General features: G+C 39.1%; 1 protein-coding gene across 8 annotated transcripts in view; it reads left to right on the forward strand.

Annotated features, from left to right (window-relative positions):
- Positions 1-12,861, forward strand: part of Hectd4 (HECT domain E3 ubiquitin protein ligase 4) — a 180,542-nt gene that overhangs the window by 53,854 nt on the left and 113,827 nt on the right. For all 8 annotated transcript variants that reach the window (XM_087198219.1, XM_087198220.1, XM_087198221.1 and 5 more), the window contains 3 exons: positions 3,117-3,225; positions 3,863-4,001; positions 11,745-11,915. In XM_087198219.1, the coding sequence (XP_087054345.1) occupies positions 3,117-3,225; positions 3,863-4,001; positions 11,745-11,915 (419 nt within the window). The remainder of the gene's footprint in view (positions 1-3,116; positions 3,226-3,862; positions 4,002-11,744; positions 11,916-12,861) is intronic.

Raw genomic sequence — 12,861 nt, forward strand, 5'->3', positions numbered from 1 at the left:
TTAGATTTCTTAAATTGGTTCCTCAGTATTTGAGTTTGGGCATGCCTTCAGTTGCAATTTTTGGTTGGCTAATAGAGTATTATGTCTTACTACACGATACTATTTCTTTTAGTAATTTATTGTGTGTCCTAATAATAATTAACCCTCCTGTCCTGAAAGCAAGAAATGAGAAGATTCAAGAGAGCGTGGGGCCAGGGATTTAGCTCAGTGGTTCCGATGTTTACCTTTCAAGAGAGCGTGAATTGCTAAGTTACTCTTTTTAAAAGTAGGCTGCATTGAAATGTTTGTATGCAGTTTCATAGGATTCAAGTCAGTTTATTCATTATCCCAGCACAAGTGGCAGATCTCTTAAGTGACCTCCTCCACTTAATTGACTTGCCAGGCGAATTAGCCCTCTCCATTTGTTCCACAAACTTTATTGTCTATTGCCAGCACCATCCAAACCCACAGCTGGCAGATCTGCCCAATGTGTTTGTGCACTGTTGGCCTGCAGTGCAGCTGCTGGCTTACTCCCCAACCAGTTTGTTATTGTAATTGGTCCTTTAAATATCATTAATTATTATAATAATATTATATTGTTATTATATCATTATTATGTAACTGATGAAGTAGGAACAACAGGGGAACAAAATCCCAGGGGACTGTTTCCATTAAAAAAGTTGTTTATTGTAGAAAGACTCAATAAGTGAGTCTGGAAGAAATTGGTGCTCATAGGGTGTGAGGTTGACAACTGGTTCTACACTGTTTCACTTCCCATCCTGCATGGGGCCACCTTCCTGGGCAGCCCTAAGGGAATAGGGTGCAGCCTGAGCAACAGGCCACCTTTCCATCCTGCCCAGCGCCTGAGCCTTTCCACAGTCCAGCCTTTCTTCCAGAGAGTGCTGAGAGGAGGAGTGAGGCTCTGGATATGATTCATGACCTTCTCTGACTCAGCCAGATTTAACAGGTGGAGCTAAAGCCTGAAGTAGCCAGGAAGTCCTCAGATACTATGGGCTGCAGCCTGCTTCACTGTATAGAACCAAAGCCCTTTCTCCCCCTTCATAACATTTGACATCTCTCTGGGGGTAGTTTCTTTTTTTGTTGTTGTTACCAGGGATCGAATTCTGGTCCTTTTGCAGCAGGCGGTAAAACCACTGAGCTAAATCCCCGGCCTAGGGAGTAGTTTCTTATTAGAGATGATGGTATTAAGCTGATCTGTTTACTTTTCACTTTTATACCTTTGTTTTTGTATCTAAAAGAATATTCTTTTTTTAAAAGTTTTAATCCATTTTATTATCGTTTAGCAAATGTGAATTCTCCCCATGAGAATATTTTTCTTACAGTAATTTTTAGAATGATTTTTATAATTTATTTTTGAGTCCAGGTCTTGCCCCAAACTGCAGGCTTCAAACTCCTGGGCAAGGAATCTTCTTGGCTCAGTTTCGTGAGTTAGAATAATTCTATTTAACCTTTAGCATTGAAATATTAAATATTGTCAGAAGTTGAGAGAACACTATCATAAATGTTGTGAGGGCTGGGGCTTTAGCTCAGTGGTTCTACTGCCTGCCTTGCAAGCACAAGGTCCTGAGTTCAATCCCTGGTACCAAAAAAAAAAAAAAAAAAGAATGAGAAACCTTGTGTACTCTTCACTTGACTTTAATAAAGTATCAGCCCCTGGCCGGTCTTGTTTAGTCTGTCCCTTTCACTACCCCTCTTGTTGGACCCACACACTCTTGTTGGGCCATAATCTAAAGATGGGTGAGCTGGTGACGCATCCTGTAATCCCAGCATTCTGTGCTAAGGTAGGATTGCAAGTTCAAATTCAACCTTGGCAAGCTATTGACTTACGAAGTCCCTGTCTGAAAATAAAAACTAAAAACACGTTGGAGATGTAGCTCAGGGCAAAGGCCCTGGGTTCAAGCCACCATACAAAACGAAAAAGAAAAATGAATAGAAGTGATTTATATATTTCAAGTTAAAATGTTTAAGGTATGAAGTTCATATTTTTTAAAACCCACTTTAACAGAATCTGATTTTGTTTTGTTTTTTGAGAAATTGATAGGTGTAAGTCCAAGTCATCTCAGATTAATAGATTGAATTCTTAGCAGACTTAGTACTCATTTGAGTGATGTGACACTAAATTTCCTCAAACTAAAATGACATTCTTTGGGTAGAAGAACTCCCCTGGAATGGAGTGATTCTAATCAATACTGAAAATTGTTTTTTTTTTTTTTGGTACGGGGGATCGAACTTGGGACCTTGTACTTGCGAGGCAGGGACCGGAACCACTGAGCTAAATCCCCGGCCCATTACTGAAAGTTTTAACCATAGCCCCTCTTTTAAGGAAAATTCTTGGGAATATAAATTAGTAAACTATTAACTATTTTATAAGCTGTTTATTTTATATTGGGGAAGACATAGCTAAGGAGAAATATAATTGCTGTTTTTAAAAGAAGAGAGAGTATACCTTCTTTCTCTTCCCTCCAGATCTAAAATTAGGACACCTGAGTGGAAAATCCATGGAAGACTTTAGTTTCACATATACCATTAGTATATCAACATAATTTATCACGTCCTTTACTGAGCACTGGCTTGGTACCAGAGAGTGATATAGGTATATTATCTTGCTTAGCCATCACAGTAATCCTGAAGGTACCTATTACTATCCCCATGTTACACAGGAAGAAACTAAGAGTTCAGAGAAGTCCAAGGTCACCTAACGAATGCCTAAGGCTCTTAGGAGCTCATACCTTTCTTACTATACAATTGTTAGTAAAAGTGTTGTATTCCTGGTCATTTCAGATTAGTGTTAGGAATATTTAAATTCTATTTAGTACTTTTGCTTTTCAAAAAGAAAAAGAGAAAATATTTTGCAGGCTGAACCAGGTTCCTTTGCTAATAATGATCTGTCCTCTTTTCCTGACCTCACTCCTTGTTCCCTCATGCTTTTTGGATGTTTGATTTGGGGAGTTCAAACTTATCTATCCCGAAAGTCACATTGAAGCACTTTTTTTTCTTTGATGTTGGAGATTATCTTTTGCTCAACATCCTAATTGCTTTTTGATTTAGAAAAAGCATGTTTATAATTTCATTAGAAAAAGCATATATATAATTTACGTGTGAAAAAACGATTTCAGATGCTGACTTGGGACGCTGTCTCACTGCAGACGGTCTTTACCTGTATACTACTAACTCAGTTGGAAGAGGAGTAAGCAAATTGGGGTCTGGATTACATGGTACCCTCAGGTCAGTTGCATGAAACTTGCTGAATGGTTTGGCTGGAACATTTTCCTCTTGTGTAAATTTTTGTGAAGAAGGAACTGTGTCCTGATTCCCTATATGATAGTAATTAAACAACAGGTCTGAGCTAATTCAGATGATTCTAATATTTTCTTATTGCCACCTCCCCCCCATCTTGTGCTGTGTGTGCATTTCAGCTTTGTTTTGATTCTGAAGAGTTAGGGCTTTGTTTCCAGCCAGAAGTTTCTCTGTAATCAGATTTCTCTAACAATATCAGTAACTTTTCTCTGTGTTGACGTACCAACATTTTTCTAGTTAAGGATTTTAGTATTTCGATTAGCAGTGATTTTCAGATGGGACATAAGGCCTATGAATTCCTGCCAAAAGAAGCCACATTTTCAGAGACTCATATATTTTGTAAGATATTTACCCTCCTTTTTCTCCTACTTAGTTCATTGTAGAAAATTAATATTTACCATTTTCAGTCCCAAAGTTAATGTAGTATATTCACTCTTCTTCAGATGTTATACCCAGTTAATCATGTTTAAAAGTTAGGTTAAAAAATGTTTATATGTGCTATGGTTTCTAGAAGGGCTACAGACACAGCCCGGTGATGCCTCCTGTGTCTCTCTTTCTCCCACAGAGGCTTTGTGTACTGCCGGAACGAGGAGCTGGAGCCGGGGTGGCTGGCTTTTGGCAGTGGCAGTCTTCTGCACCGGCCTGTGTCTTTTGATAACAAACCTCACTCCCTTTTCCAGGTCATCGATCAGAACACTCTCCAGGTAAGCAGAAAACCATGGATGGCATTGTCTTTTGTATTTTGGAGGCTACAGTAAGGGAATGCCTGATGTCATCAGAAATAATCATAATGCGGGCCGGGGATTTAGCTCAGTGGTTCCGCCGCCTGCTTCGCAAGCGTAAGGTCCCGAGTTCGATCTCCGGTACCAAAACAAACAAACAAACAAACAAAAGAAATAATCATAATGCACTGGATATATTTTCTTCCCAGAATGGCCTCCTTCCCACTGTTACAGTGCAGGCATTTTGTTTCTTTAATGTGTTAGTTTCCCTACAGGAGGTGAGTGAATATGCTCTTCACTTTTTAAGGGTCAACAATGAACTTTTTTTTTCTTTTCCTTTTTTTTCCCCTGGAGGCTGAGGATGGAACCCAGAGTCTTATACATGTGAAGCATGACAACAACAAGTTTTTTTTTTATAATTAAAAAAAATTCTAGATTAAGATAGTATGCATACTAGCTATTTTTTGCTTTTTATTTTAACTAGGTCTATCTGGGGAAAGCATTTCCCTATTCAGTTTGTCCTAAACAGGCTCTGTGTAGGAAAAGTAGCTTTGAAATGAGCATGGGATAAATCATGTGTTAGATTGAGTGCTCATCTGTAGGGCTCTCATAAGCATTCTGTCATGGCACTTGCCACATTATACTAAAATTACCTGCTCTTCTGTCTCATTTCACCGACCACACACACCTTCAGGTCTAGACTCTTGTCTTACTCATCTTTTTATAGTGCCCAACATGTGATTGATAATAATAATACTAGAAACTAGCATTTGTCAGTGTCTTTACATAGACTTCCTGTCTCTTCTCATGAGGTGTAACTTGGTAATAGCTTAGATAGCTGAAGCTAGGCACCCTGTAAACATTCATTTTTTATTCTTTTTTTTTTTTTTGGAATGGGGATCAAACTTGGGACCTTGCACTTGCAAGGCAGGTTGAGGAACCAGTGAGCTAAATCCCCAGGCCTCATTGTTTATTCTTTTTTTTTTTTCCATTAAGTATGTTGGTACATTTTAGGTATAAAATACAGTTAGATTCATCATTGGGATCTTGTACCTTTACATGAGTATCTTGGTTCTTATATTTTTCCCCTTCCCCTGCCCTCCCTTCACCCCCTCCACCCTTCCCTATTTGCAAAGACTTTGTTTCCATTTTTTTTCTTTTCTCATATTTTCTCTTTTCCCTTTTTTTCCTTTTCCCTACCCCTCCCACTTCCCCTGCTCCTTTAGACCTTTTCTTCCTATTATACAATATCAATTATACATTTTAAAAATTACAGTATCAAGATCTAGGAGACATTACCACAGATTTTACAGAATTTAAAAGGATATAGAAAGCATATTACAAAAATCTGTTTTGAAATAAATTGGACAACTTCTAAGACGTACCTTGGAAGACAAATTAATGAAACTGACTCTGGAGGAAATATAAAATTTGAAAAGCACCTATTAAAGAAAGTACATTCCTAGCTTGAAAACCTACCTATATGACAACAACAGCAGGCTCATAAACATTTTAACTGATAAATTATATCAAACATTTAAAGCAGAAAGAAAAAGCCATATGATCCTCTCAGTAGTTGGAGAAAAAGTATTGGACTAAATTCTACAGCTGTTCATGGTAAAAGCCATCAGGAGACTAGAAGTAGAGCAGGACCTTCGCAACAGATAAAAGACATGTACTCCATACTTCCAGGAAAAATGCCTTATATGAATGGAGAAGATACAATGCTTTCTCCCTAAGGTGGGGAACAAGGGCAGATATGCCTACTCTTCATCTGTCCATTAAGCTTTGAAACATAGGCCCAAACAAAAATAGTCTGGCAATAAAATGACACAATTAGGATAGGATTGGCAAGGTAGAAGTAAAATCTTTATATGTAGGTGAAATGATCATCTACAGAGAAAATACTAAGAAATCTCTAGGAGCCCCTAGAACTTGTATTTGAATTTAGCAGGATTAGAAAACACAAGATATATATAAAAATTCAGGTCTATATATACTTGCTGTAAATGAAGAATTGGATATTGAAATTTAATATGTTTAATATGTTATGTAGGAGTACAAAGGACCTAGAAAAGTAAAAAGAAAAAGAAAACAGTGTTGGAAGACATTTAGTATCTAATTTTAAGACTTCCTCTAAAGCTATGGTAATCAAGGCAGTGTTAGTGTAAGGAAAGACATAGATAGATCAGTGGAATAAAACAGAGAATCTAGAAATAGAACGACACATATATGGTCCACTGAGTTTTGAAAGATTATTTAACATTAACATTTTATAGAGCATAAACTCAATTCAAGAGCAGAGGTAAAGATAGTGTTTTCAGCAACTGGCACTAGAACACCTGGTATCTGTATACAAAAAATTAACCTCAACCCTTTATTTCCATACATAAAAATAACTTGAAGGGATCTCTGAATCTAAATATGAAAGACTAAAACTATAAAACTTTAAGAAGAAATTATAAGGGAAAATTTTTATGAATTTAGGGTAGGCAAGAATTTCCTAGGATATAAAAAACATGTATAAAAGAAAAAAGTTGATAAATGAGATTCCATCAAAATACAGAACTTTAAATGACATCATTAAGAAAATGAAAAGTAGTCCTTAAAGAGACCATATTTATAACGCATATAACCTATGACCAGAATATATAAAGAACTCTTACAGCTCATTAATAGACAACCCAATTAAAAAGTAGACAGAAGAAGATGATAAATAGCCAGTACAGCACAAGGAAAGGTGTGCAACACTAGAATCAGAAAAATACTAATCAGTACAATAACAAGATTGAATTATATACTCATTAGGGAGATGAAGTTCATGATTCTTTCTTTTTGTTGGATTCTCCCCTTTTACATTTAATTTCTTGTCACGCCCGATGGATTCATTCTGCTATGCTTCCTGGGGTTGTGATCCTCATTGTTTGTTCCTAGGATATTATCTAAAATTTTTTTGGAGTGCTGGTATTCATTTTTTTGGTATTCATGAAGTGTCTGTGGTACTCTTTGTCATGAAAGTATCTGATTTCTCCATTAATTTTGAAAGATAGCTTTGCAGGGTACATCAATCTGGGTTGGAGGCTGTTTTCCTTTAGGGCTTGGAATATGTCACTCCAAGCTCTTCTTGCCTTGAGGGTTTGCATTGAGAAGTCTGCTGTGATTCTGATGTGCTTTCCTTTGTATGTGATTTGTTTCTTTTCTCTCACTGCTTGTAGGAGTTTGTTCTCCTGTTGGGTTTCTGGAATCTTAACAATTATATGCCTATGTGTAGATTTTTTTTGATCAGGGCTATTTGGAGTCCTATATGCCTCACTTATCTGTATGTCAAGTTCTTTTCCCCTGCTTGGGAAGTTTTCTGTGAACAGTTTTTTTATGTCATCTGCACACTCTCCTGTTTCTTGGTTGACTCCAGTCAGTCTTATATAAGTTATTCTTCTTTGCATCATCTAGTGGCTGCTGGATTGATTTCTCATGGTCCCTTACAATTTTGAAGCAATTTTTCTTTTCCTGGTCACTCATTGCAGTCTTATCTTCTATATGTGAAATTCTGTCCTCACATTGGTTCATTCTGCTGTGTAGACTTTCAATGGAGTTTTTAATCTCCTGGAAACCTGTTTGTATCTGTTTTTTGGATTCCATTTGTTTCCTGTTTTGGGATTCCATCATGTTCCTCAGCTCCTCTATTTTTTTTATCTGTGTCCTCTTTAGATTTATTAATCATATCTGGTACTATGGGCACAATCTCTGTTATTATCAGAGAAATTATTTCTGATTTCATTTTTTCCAGGTCCTCTTTTGTTGCCAGTTCAGGGAGTCCAGGTGGTTGAGTATCAGAATGTTCCATCTCATTTCCCTTTGGGGTTTCTGTAGGTGATCTGGAAGTCTGGTTTTGAGACTTGTTTATGTGTCTTCTCATTTCAATGGGCAGGGTGGGGGAGAGTGCTGTTGGTGCACTGCTCACCTCCTCTGGGCTGGGAGCGGTGGAATGGCGGCCTGGAAGGCCCTACCTCTGGGCTAGGAGCAGTGGAACATCATTGTTTATTCTTGAATGAAGGAATGCAGCCCAGAGAGGTTAAGTAACTTGCTCAAGGCCACATAGCCACAGTAATACAACACTAGAACTAGAACCCCTGATTCTCTCTTCTAGAATTTTAGCAGTTTATACTGTAACTTTCTGCTTTTCAAACAAAGTTGAATTGAATGTTTAGAGTTACCATCTGGGGAGTGAGTTCCTTGGAATTAAGTGGAGCAAAGCATTATGAGCATGCCTGTACTCTCACCACCTGGAGGCTGAGGCGGGGGATTGAGAGTGCAAGGCCAGCCTAGGCTATATAACAAGTTAGAGGCCAGTTTGGAATGTAGCCAAATCCTGTTTTTAGAAAAAAGAAAAAAAAAAAAAGACAGGATTTTTTTTTTTGGTGGGGGGAGATAGGCTCTCACTATATATTTCAGCCTGGCCTTAACTCACTATGTGCCCAGGCTGACCTCAAACTCACGGCAATCCTCCTATCTCAGCCACCATGCCACCATGCCTGGCAACAGACAGGAATTAAGTGGAATGTCACATCACTTTTTGTTTGTCACTCAAGTATGCCTTTCCCAGAGGACAGGGACTGAGTGTTGTTCACCACTGTCAACTCCAGATCCCATGGTAGGTACTCAATAATTGTTTGATGAGTAAAATGAATGAATAAACTAGTAGATGTCCGGTTGACTTAACTGCTTGTCGCTAATGCAGACAGATAAGACTGTCTCATATTTATTTAAAATAGGAGCTATAAGCTGGGAGCTAAACAGATGTTAAATCTCAGAACATGGCTTACATTGAAGCAATGCCAGTTTCCTCTGTTGTTGCTAAAACTTTTTGGGGGGGTTTTGGGGGGTTGCTATAACTTTTTGATGCTGTCCCAGAAGCAGTGCTGCAGATCACTAACTAGATGATGTGCACTGGGAGCAATTTAGAGGTAGTGTAGCCCAGATGGTTGCTGTCAACTATGGGAGACCACCCCATTTGTTATGCCTGAAGCAGGCTGTGAGTAGTTCAGGCTGCAGAGTTAACCCCACAATTGACTTGTTTTGAGAAGTGTGTCTGACCAAAACCTACGTGACTGGATGACATGGCAGCTGAGGTTAGAGTGACTCGTACCCAAATTCCATTCCCAAAATTAAGAATGTTTTGTCTCTTACAAGCCTTGCCTGCATCAGCAATGTAACCCTAGCAACCACACATAGCCATCTCATCCTAACCTATGATGTCACTAATAAATATCAGTGGCTTTGGATGGCCAGAGTCTTTTGCTGTTTGCTCAGCTTGGCCATCCTGGCTCCCCATTTTGCTCTTTAACTCTGTCTTTAAGATTTTATTCTTACCTTCTGCTGTAGCACTGAGCAGGAGCTCAGAACCTGCTGTGGGAGTCTTTGATAGTCAACCTTCTAGACTTAAACCAAATTAGTTTTACTCTCAAAGTAGGCCAAACAAATTTGGATAAAAGTTCATGAATTGGGCCGGGGATTTAGCTCAGTGGTTCTACCACCTGCCCCACAAGTACAAGCACCCGAGTTTGATCCCCGGTACCAAAAAACCCCCCAAAAAACAAAAAACATGAATTTCAGGGTCAGAAGTTGCCTTAGGAAAACTAGTGAACACACCCTTTCCAAAGGATGGAGCGATGGACTGAATGGCCAGTATTCCTTCTGTCCCCTGAAGAATAGTTTTTTAAAAATCAGTCAAGGCCAGGGATTTAGCTCAGTGGCACCACAGCTGCTTTGCAAGTGCAAGGTCCCCAGTACCACACACACACACAAAAGTCAATCTGTTTATCTCTCTGTTTGCTTGCACTAGAGATCAAACCTAGGGATTCATGAATGGTAGGCAAAGTTCTACCACTGAGCTACCTACCTCTTAGCACCTACCCTCCCCACCTTTTTGGGCAGTACTGGGAATTGAACTCAGAACCTTTGACCTGAGCTATATCCTTAGCATTTGTTTGAGACAGGGTCTTGCTAAGTTGCTCAGTTGCCCAGGTTGTGTTCAAACTTGTAATCCTCCTACCTCAGCCTCCCAGAATGCTGGGATTACAGATATGTGCCACCATGTCTGGCTACCCAGACCCTTTTTTGTTTATTATTTTATTTTATTTTATTTTTTGGTACTGGGGATCGAACTCAGGTCCTTGTGCTTTCGAGGCAGGCACAGGAACCACTGAGCTAAATCCCCAGCCCACCTTTTTTGTTTATTTTGCGACAAGTTCTTGCTAGTTTGCCCAGACTGGGCTTGCATTCCTCCTGCCTCAGTTTCCCTAGTAGTAGTAATCCCTGGGATTACACACATATGCCACCATGTCTAGCTTTCATTTTCTCTCACTTCAAATGATAATCTCTAGCAATGAAGATTATTGTGTAATTACATATTTAATATGAAATGATGTAAAACTTTTTCATTATACTGAAACTGAAGGATGCTTAGCATTAGAAACACATCCTTTCATGATTAATATATGGAATTGGTGTTTGTCTTTTCCTCCTGCTAGACTTGGTGAATTTTAATAAGACCTCATGTGCTAAATTAGGACCTGTCATGGGCTATCATTTTTTTTTGTTTTTGTTTTACTTCATTTCTCCTTTGTTCTTTCTTTTCTTCTTTTCCTTGTAACTTCTTTTGCCTTCTCATTTTTCCTCCATTGTATATTTATTAAATTGCATTGTATCGGGCTCTTAATTAGGTGCTGGGAATATAAAAATGAATAAATCAGAATTTCTATTTTTTTTTTAAAGAACTAGGGAATGAATCCAGTCTTCACACTGAGGTACATCCAGAGTCCCTTTTATTTTTTCTAGACAGGGTCTTGCTAACTTGCCCAGGCAGATCTTGAACTTGTGATGCACTGCCTCAGCCTGAGTGCTGAGATTATAGGTATATGCCACCATGCCTGGCTCCTATCTTTTAAGTATAGTTAATGGTCTAAGACTGGCATGGTGGGACATGCTTCTAATCCCAGCACTGAAGAGTTTGAGGCAGAAGGATTGCTGTGGGTTCAAGGCTAGCTGGGGCTACATAGTGAGTTCAAGGCCAGCCTGAACTACATAAGACCGTCTCAAAAAAAAAAAAAAAAAAAGGTAAATTTAAGGAATGGTCTTAAATTCCTTTACTAACGAAATTTCAGAAAATACAGTTTCTCTGAAACTTTGTTTTTCATACACGTAGCAGATTCAAGAGTGTTTAGTAAATACTTTTTTCTTATAAAAATGTAGTTTGGGTCTGGGAATGTAACCCAGCGGTAGAGTAGTTGCCTAGCATGTACAAGGCCCTGGGTTCAACCCTCACTCAGTACCACTGCCACCACCCCCCAAAAAAGTAATTTGAATTAATCTAAATAATCTTTTCATCTGTTTCATGGCTATTCATTTTTGTTGTTGTTTGGTTTGGTTTGTTTTTTTGTGGTACTGGGGGCCAAACTCAGGACCTTGTGCTTACCAGGCAGGCACTGTGCCACTGAGCTACATCCCTGACCCAATGGCTGTTCATATGTATGTTGCTGTTCACTTTTGAACTTTTATATTTTCACCATATAACTTTCATATGTTAGAGAAGAGTAACAGCAGATTAGGAAGCCTCCTGAATCAACATTTTGGGCTTATTAGCACTAACAATGAGTCCATACACTTAACCAGAATTTCTGTGTTGTTCCTTAATAATTATGGAGATTTTCTCCCTTTCATGTCCAGGTGTGCCAGATAGTGCCCATGCCAGCCAATCACCTGCCTGTTGGGAGCACCATGAGCACTGTGCACCTCTCTTCAGATGGTACTTACTTCTACTGGATCTGGTCTCCTGCTAGTTTGAATGAGAAAACACCGAAGGGACATTCTGTCTTCATGGACATATTTGAACTTGTGGTACGATCTCATTTTGTATCTTTGCAGAAACATTTTTATTTGTTTTCTTTTTATATTAATGTACAGAGGTCCTAAGATCCTTACAGTATGTATAGTGTGTTTACTGTTCCTTAACGTTGATCTTCCTCTTGGATGTCTGTGGAGGGCTTTTTGTTTGGGATTGTATGGCATAAGTAGAGCCAAGCTTTCTGAATGGTAATTTGGCAAGAAAGGAGATAACATTATCAGATGTGTCAATGGGGGGGGGTATTTAAATAGAAATGCTCATGGGGGGTGTTGGCAATGTGGGACTCAATTGTAGTAGCAGAAGGGCTCTAAAAATAGAAATTGGGAGTGTCCAAGAGCAGTAAGAATTACGATTGTGAGATGCATTCATTCCCTGGGTGTTACCTGGATGCTCACTCAGAGCCATACAGCATCCTACCTAGCTGATGGAATGCACTGCTGGCAAGGTGAGCAGGCTCTTTCTTGCTCAGGTTGGACTTGAATGCCAGCTCCACGGTTGGGTGGACTGGGGTGATGGTGGTGGAGAAATAAAAAAATGTAACCATAAAGTGAGCAAAAAGTGGCAAGATGGTTTTAGGCAGTGAAGGAGAAGTAGTGGTACCAGTTAAAGAATTTGGAGAGAAGTCAAGGGAAGAACATACCAGAGAGAGAGGACCACAGTGTGGAGGTGACAGTGGAGCTGGATGCAGAAGAGGAGAACTTGGGTGAGCTCGGGGGCCCAGGTCCAGATCTGTGCCGTCCAGTGTCCTGTCCAGTGCAGAAACTACTAGCCACCCACAGCTATTTAAATTTCAGTTAATCAGAATTAAATAAAATTAGAACCTTAGTTGCCCAGTTGCATTAGCCACATTTGAAATGCTCACTGAGGCTGTCTACTCAACAGATACCATAAGATCGAGAACATTTCCATCACTGAAGAAAGTTCTCTTGGAGAGAGGTG

The sequence above is a fragment of the Heterocephalus glaber genome, unplaced genomic scaffold, assembly GCF_053883595.1.
Source record: "Heterocephalus glaber isolate CG9 unplaced genomic scaffold, H.glaber_assembly_v1.0 deba00001687, whole genome shotgun sequence".
In the NCBI taxonomy this organism is placed as follows: domain Eukaryota; kingdom Metazoa; phylum Chordata; class Mammalia; order Rodentia; family Bathyergidae; genus Heterocephalus; species Heterocephalus glaber.